At 40.6% G+C, this 8,408-nt stretch overlaps 1 protein-coding gene across 1 annotated transcript; it reads right to left on the minus strand.

Annotated features, from left to right (window-relative positions):
• Nucleotides 1-2,147: 2,147 nt before the first annotated feature.
• Nucleotides 2,148-6,921, minus strand: LOC136866787 (high mobility group nucleosome-binding domain-containing protein 5-like). The gene has a single exon (XM_068226680.1). It carries the CDS (start codon nucleotides 6,897-6,899, stop codon nucleotides 5,322-5,324), a length of 1,578 nt encoding a protein of 525 aa, XP_068082781.1. The 5' UTR covers nucleotides 6,900-6,921; the 3' UTR covers nucleotides 2,148-5,321.
• Between the last annotated feature and the right edge of the window lie 1,487 nt (nucleotides 6,922-8,408).

Below are 8,408 nucleotides of genomic sequence, written 5' to 3' on the forward strand. Positions count from 1 at the left end.
CAAATTTCGTGGCAGAGCCGGGAATCGGACCCGGGCCTCCGGGGGTGGCAGCTAATCACACTAATCACTACACCACGGAGGCGGACACTTGGAGGATATAAGTGTGTAATTTAGTTAGATATATTCGCATGCCTTGGACTTTTATTGCTTGATTTCTGGTTTGCTATTTGTCCTGACATTGGCGCAGACAGGTCTTATGGTGACTATGGGTTAGGACAAGGAACGAGAAGGAAGCGATCGTGGCCTTAATTAAAGTACAGCGCCCAGCATTTTCCTGAAAAATACGGAAAATCTTCTTCAGGGCTATCGATAGTGGGGTTCGAACCCACGATCCTCCGAATGCAAGCTCACAGCTGCGTGAACTGAACCGCTTAGCCAACTCGCTTGGTGTCTTTGCGGGAATTTAAACAAATAATGTCAAAACTATTAGATCAAGAATGTTAAACAATTAGATTAGGCCTACTCAGTATATAAACATGTCAGTCGTTATTCCCATATAACGACGGTATGTTCTTAAGTTTGACTGTAAGAGAAACACGTAACTTTTATTAATTTCGTTACAGTAATATGCTATTTACAATACTAGTATTGTCAAAGACTATGCAATCAGAGATGAGCACTCCTCTATCCAGACGGAGTTCACTGTAGCAGAGGCATGTCTGTCAGGAAAGTGATACGTGCGAGGAGGACTTCTATAGGCAGACACTACATGGGAGGATTGCTGTAGACATACTTACCGTATGGTCACTTCCTTGTCACTTATTGCAAAAAATGGTACTTATTTCCTGTCAGCTCGTAAGCTTGGCTGTCAGGGACATTTCCACTCAGTTCATTATGTTTAAGCAACATCATATTTTCATTCTACTTCGGACAGAGCTGACAAGGAGTATCAAGACTCATGTTCATTATCTAGAAGTTGAGAAGTCAGGGCTTTAGAAAACTACAAATGTTAGGTTATATCGACAAGTTAGCATATTCGTTGTAATGAGATACGTATCATTCAGCGTCAGAAAACTTGCCTGACACTGCATGCCAACCACGGGGCTCCAGCTGGAATTGCTTCTACTTGCTTGTGCCAGTCTCTTCTCTTTTATAATCCTTGTACAACCTTTCTTGGTCAAATCTTGTTCTTTTTTGAGCCGATGGTATTACAATGACATTACAGCGTTTATGGCCAGTACCCTCATTGTTAAGAGTCGATCCTCTGTATTTTTTTCCTCTTCAATTGATGACAAGAAGTCTTCATAATCTTGTTTTTAATTCATGAGAAAAACATAAATCGCGCTAATATTTCATTCAGAAACAATTGTTTTTATAATTTCTCGTCTGAACAAAATTTATAGCATATATAATCTAACCCTCTATAGTCATATGTATTCAATCTAATTACAAAATAAACGAGGTCCAAGAATATATTTATTATTTTTACGAATAATAGAAGTAATTTATCTATGCCTTTTCAGTGAAAACTCTGAACATTCAGCATTTATGAATTTCTGCTCTGATATGTTATACTTCGAACGTTCTATTAAATTTCTGTACTTTAGAAAAGAAGTATAGTAGGTGTTAATCATCATCATCATCATCATCATCATCATCTGTTTACCCTCCAGGTTCGGCTTTTCCCTCGGACTCGGCGAGGGATCCCACCTCTACCGCCTCAAGGGCAGTGTCCTGGAGCTTCAGACTCTTGGTCGGGGGATACAACTGGGGAGTATGACCAGTACCTCGCCCAGGCGGCCTCACCTGTTATGCTGAACAGGGGCCTTGTGGGGGGATGAGAAGATTGGAAGGGATAGGCAAGGAAGAGGGAAGGAAGCGGCCGTGGCCTTAAGTTAGGTACCATCCCGGCATTCGCCTGGAGGAGAAGTGGGAAACCACGGAAAACCACTTCCAGGATGGCTGAGGTGGGAATCGAACCCACCTCTACTCAGTTGACCTCCCGAGGCTGAGTGAACCCCGTTCCAGCCCTCATACCACTTTTCAAATTTCGTGGCAGAGCCGGGAATCGAACCCGGGCCTCTGGGGGTGGCAGCTAATCACACTAACCACTACACCACAGAGGCGGACAGGTGTTAATAATAATAATAATAATAATAATAATAATAATAATAATAATAATAATAATAATAATAATAATAATTCACTTATTTTTTAACATTTATTGAACAGGTAACATTTACATTTATCATACTTTTGAATAAGGAATGTATTACATTTAGTGAACGACTTGAGAGATCAACATTAAATCCATTGTAATAACACTTCAACGTACCTTCTAACGAACAAATACAGGCGAGATTAGTGATACAGTTATTTATCTCCATTTGATATCACTTAACTTGTAAATATCTGAGAAATTACAATATATATCTTCACTTGGCAAACACAAGCAACATTCATACATGAGTAACTGATGATAAGAAATCATATCTCTACGATGTGGAAATCTTTATCGGAATTTCTAACTTATCAGTATCGCTTTATGTACAATTTTTGAGAAATTTTAACTAGCATCAGTAAAGATTAACTAAGGACTAGACATCTCGAACATTTTGGTAGATATAGGAAAAGGGAACAGTTTATTTAAATTTCTGCCAACAATATAGGCCTCTTTATAAAGAAAACAAGTTAACATAGTGTTTGTATGAAAGTCTAAATACTTATTTTCGTTTCAGGTATTTAGCTTAACAACATATTGAATTTTTAATTTAAAAAATATGTAAGAAACAATTACTATGTTACTAAATATTTTAAAATATTAAGATACTGTGCATTTAATTTATTTTACGATTATGATTTATGAACGATATTGATAAAATTGGCATGGTTTATAAGAATGAAAACATTTTCAAAGCAATGATTCAAAATTTGAAGTAATCGAAATGATAGATTTAGTAAATATTTTCATTGACAAATAATTGGTTGGTCTTGTGCTGAACCGACCCAAGTGACATTTAAAAATAGAACTTAAAGACACAGAATAAAATCACGATCTTTCTTATGCTAGATGGAAGGAACCATGCAGTATTGTACTTCAGCAGAAATGAATTACAGGCAGAAGTTGTTGATCACTTATCATTCAGTGGCTCCAGCTCCATGGCTAAATGGTTAGCGTGCTGGCCTTCGGTCATAGAGGTCTCGGGTTCGATTCCCGGCAGGGTCGGGAATTTTAACCATCATTGGCTAATTTCTCTGGCACGAAGGCTAGGTTTATATGTCGTTTTCATCATGATTTCATCGTCATCATGACGCGCAGATCGCCTACGGGCGTCAAATCAACAGACGTGCACTGGGCGAGCCAAACATGTCTTCGGAAAATCCTGGCACTAAAGGCCATTTTATTCAGTGCTGAAGTAAATTTGCATTTCTGTGTTCAGTGACATTACAAAAAACTCAACAAGCAGCTAAGCAGCGTCTGGGAAATAAGTGCCAGTCCAACTGGTAAGCCTGAATTGCACGCCCTGAACGATATGCTGAACACACACAAGGCATACTAACCCAAAAGTGTGGCGTTATTGCTGTGATTTTTCGATCTGTGGCCGTGAAGGCGTTCGTTGTCAATGCTGACCATTGTTTCGTTTTTGTTTTGTTTCATCAGTAATCATTCGTATTATTCTTTGTATTGACGAAAATACAACGTCAATACGAAATTCTTATAATAACGGTAAATTAATATGAACGTTCGAATACACTTTGTCTACTCAAAGTGCCATGTTACCCACCGAGCTCAGTAGCTGCAGTCGCTTACGTCGGCCGGTATCCAGTATTCGGGTGAGAGTAGGTTCGAACCCCACTGTTAGCAGCCTTGAAGATGGTTTTCCGTGGTTTTCCATTTTCAGACCAGGCTAATGCTGGAACTGTATCACAATTAAGGCCACGGCCGCTTCTTTGCCACTTCTAGCCTTTTCCTTCGCCATAATACCTAAATGTGTCGGTGCTACGTAAAAAATTTGCAAAATAAAAAAAACTGTTATCATATTGAATAGTAGGTTAACCGAGCTCGATAGCTGCAGTCGCTTAAGTGCGGCCAGTATCCAGTAATCGGGAGATAGCAGGTTCGAACCCCACTGTCGGCAGCCCTGAAAATGCTTTTCCGTAGTTTCCCATTTTCACACCAGGCAAATGCTGGGGCTGTACCTTAATTAAGGCCACGACCGCTTCCTTCCCACTCCTAGCCCTTTCCTGTCCCATCGTCGCCGTAAGACCTATCTGTCTCGGTGCGACGTAAAGCCACTAGCAAAAAAAAAAAAAAATAAATAAATAAAAATAGGTTATGAGTGTGAAATACTGAAGTTCTTCTTCGTCTTATTTTTCTTTCACTACCGCTTCTTCCCCACACCTATGGGGTCGCGGGTGTGAACTGTGTAGCACATGTGGATTTGGCCCTGTTCTACGTTCGGATGCATTTCCTGACGCCAACCCTATATGGAGAGATGTAATCACTATTGCGTGTTTCTGTGGTGATTGGTAGTGTAGTATGTTGTCTGAATATGATGAGGAGAGTGTTGGGACGGACACATACGCTCAGTCCCCGACCCGGCCGGGAATCGAACCCGGGACCCTCTGAACCGAAGACCAATACGCTGACCATTCAGTCAACGAGTCGGACAGTGTGAAATACTGAAGTTCATAATATATTAATCATAAAATGATTAAAATCAAACTTTTTAATTTTTAGCATAGTTCTCTCCACGTTAATTTGTGAATAAAAGATAAGCAAATACTTTCTCTGCAACTGCAGTCATACAGCTGGTTCGTACTGTAAGCAAACGAGTTTTAGGTAGGTGTCAATGTTCTAGCAGTTTTTCTTGAAATCATATTAATGTCACTTGGTTCTCTTTAACGCAAGACCATCCAATTGTTTTAAGCCTACATAATAGCTGAAATACATTAACGGTCCTCGAAATAGTTTAAACAATTAATCATAATAGATTAGTCATTATCTTAGGACAGTGTTTACATTTCAGAATATGAAAGCGAACTTCAAATTGCTTAGATGTGGCATTAATCCTAGAGACACAAATTAAAAATAGCACCACGAAAGACATCAGCTCAGGTCTGAATATTTTATAACACGTCATGCCACAACTCTGATTCGTATTAATGATTCTGTGGTATGGAAATGCTGAAATTATCACTGATGTCTACTACCATTTCACTTAGAGACAACAACATTCATTCAATCATTATATTCTCACCTACATCGAGTTGAAAACAACGCAAGAGCATTTTCGTTGCGTAAAATGTTATCTGAATATTTATGGAGAAATATTAGACAACACAGCGAAATATAAATTGACATTGATAGGGTTGCGAACCTAGCGGTGTTTTCCTCCTCCACCACCACCACCGCCGCCTCCACCGCTGCCATCACTGTATCCCCACTTCTTGCCCTCGTCGTGTCCTCCTTTCTTACCGTAATCTTCATGGTGTCCATGATGTTCCTCGTGACCCTCAGCGGCTTTGTGACCTTTGTGATCGTGATAATGATCCCCCTTCTCGTGATGACCCTTCTTACCGTGGTGGTCATCGTGGTACCCTCCATGATGGTGCCCACCTTTCTTATGTCCACCCTCATGAGCCTCATGCTCGGAGCCGTACTCGCCGTGCTTGGAGTGCTCTCCACCTTCATGATGCTCATCGTAGAATTCGTGTTTCTTCTCATACTCATCCTTCTTGTGCACGTTGTGTTCGCCCTTGGTACTGTGGCCCTTCTTGTGCTCACCCTTCTCACCGTACTTGGCACCCTTCTCACCCTTTTCTCCATGATGGTGTTCACCATAATGTCCGCTACCCTCGTGGTGCTCTTTCTTCTTTCCACCATGATCACTGTAATGTCCTTTGTGGCCTTCCTTATCATGTTTACCTTTCTCCCCCTTTTCGTATGTATGGTGTCCCTTATATCCCTTATCACCCTTATGTCCTCCACTTTCATGATGTTCTTCTTCATGTTTCTTACCACCACCTTTCTCGTAATGTTTTCCGTGGTCTCCGCCTCCTCCACCTCCACCTCCACCTCCACCGCCTCCATGACCAGATGCGGAAGATGCCTGATCCTCGTGTTGTTCCACCAGATCTGCCTCGCGTTCCTGATGATCTGATGCAGCTACTGCCGACCTATGTGTGTGATGCACTGGAGCTGATGATAAGCCCCTGTGTCCGTGATGCACTGCGGTGGATTCAGCTGCTTGATGATGTTCGGGCTCTGCATCAACAATCTTCCTGACATGATGCTTCGGGTTTGATCCTGCTGCTCTATAGCGATGTTGAACTGGTTCTGACTCAGCTTCTCTGTACCTATGATGCACTGAGGCGGACTCGGCTTCTCTGTGACCATCATGTTCTGGAACAGATTCGGATGACCTGTGTCTATGATATTCTTGTTCTGGTTCGGCAGATTTCTTGTATCCCCGTCGCACAGGAGCGGATTCAGCTGCTCTATATTCATGATGTTCTGGTGCTGATTCTACTGCCCTGGGCCGATGATACTCTGGTACTGATTCGGATGACCTATATCCATTACGCTCTGGGGCCGCTACTGCCCTGTGTGTGTAGCGCTCCGAACTAGAAGCCGCTGGCCTCGATTCTGCAGGCCCGCTGTAGGAGTAGGAAACAGGTCTCTTATGCACTTTCCTGTAATCCCCTTCAGGCTCACTCGCAGCTTTGCTCTGCTCGGATGGAGCAGGCCTAAAGTCTTCTGTGCGGTAAGAGTATTTTACTGGCTTTACCACTCGTTCACTGGCTTCAGGTACCAAGTCTTCTACTGCATCGTAATGTCCTGGTGGGAGAAAATCCGGCACGTCTCCATTGTCCCCGAATTCAGTTTTATGAGATGATGTTAAACCACATAGTATTACTATTACACTGCACAAGAATAGGTTCCTAGGCGGCCCCATTCTTAACACTGCTAAAGATTACACTGCTGATCTCCGGAGATACCGGTCCGTATTTATACAGACAGATAACTACGTCACGGGTTGGCGGATGTGTTGACTCACTTTGCGGTCACTCTTTCCACTGCACTGTACACACCTCGTAACTTCTGTAGGAACCGCAGAGACGATTCGCGGTAGACACGGACCGACATTCTCTCACGCTTTCTCTTTCGCCGAGGGTTGAACAATTAATCGTTCAATTGTATCAAATTACGTCGCTTAAGGCATTGCTAACACGACTCTAACTAGTTTCTTTATGTGACGTTTTCAAGAAATTGAAAGTCACACTTCCTGCTTTTATAGCAGAGCACGTACCTACATGTATTGTTAGTACTTTCGTTGTATACTTCCAAGGTTGTGGTGCCAATGTGTCCTGAAGAGTTACTTTGGGCTTCGACGTATTCTGTGATGATAATGCACATTCCGGATTTCTACTGTAGAAATGATATAATTGTAAAAATACATCTCTGAAGAGTAGCTGCGCTACTTTTTTGAAAAGTTTTACCACTTACGGATATTTGCTCTGTCCATTTAATAGATTTTCCTTTTAATTGCGCCATATTTTCTCTTCTTTGCATCTTTAATAATAATAATAATAATAATAATAATAATAATAATAATAATAATAATAATAATAATAATAATAATAATAATAATAATAATCATAATAAATAATATCATTATTAGGTCAATTAGATATGAAAGACCTTAACGTCTAAGTTCAAAAAGTGAAAATAGAAGAGATAAAGACGAAAACATCCAATTGCACAAATTAAGAGTTTTGAAAGGAAAAAATGAAGAGTTAGATCATTAACTCAAAGTTCATTTCATGTTCTATTGCATGATTTAAATAATCTTTGGCAGAATTTTCATATAAGCACGTTTTAATGTATGGACATTATTTTCTTAAATAATAATAATAATAATAATAATAATAATAATAATAATAATAATAATAATAATAATAATAATAATAATAACTGTGTTTAAATTCACTAAGTGTTACTCTAATTTCCTCTACAAGATGGAGATTGAGAATATATATAGGCCTAAAGCAAATATTGCAGGCCTGAATACAAAGATTTTTGAAATCTTAATTGCCCTATAACTGTATCTCTCCGTTTTTAAGTCCGGCTCCATGGCTAAATGGTTAGCGTGCTGGCCTTTGGTCACAGGGGTCCCGGGTTCGATTCCCGGCAGGGTCGGGAATTTTAACCATAATTGGTTAATTTCGCTGGCACGGGGGCTGGGTGTATGTGTCGTCTTCATCATCATTTCATTCTCATCATGACGCGCAGGTCACCTACGGGTGTCAACTCAAAAGACCTGCACCTGGCGAGCCGAACTTGTCCTCGGACACTCCCGGCACTAAAAGCCATACGCCATTTCATTTCATACCGTTTCTAAAATCAATATCTTAAATCTGTTAAATACATATCTTAGCGATATGTTAAAAGGCCCTTTTTTCTG

Source organism: Anabrus simplex, chromosome 3 (genome assembly GCF_040414725.1).
Source record: "Anabrus simplex isolate iqAnaSimp1 chromosome 3, ASM4041472v1, whole genome shotgun sequence".
In the NCBI taxonomy this organism is placed as follows: Eukaryota; Metazoa; Arthropoda; class Insecta; order Orthoptera; family Tettigoniidae; genus Anabrus; species Anabrus simplex.

Bases quoted from the DNA above. Each gene is read 5' to 3' on its own strand.
- LOC136866787 (XM_068226680.1), bottom strand. From the start codon at position 6,899: ATGGGGCCGCCTAGGAACCTATTCTTGTGCAGTGTAATAGTAATACTA.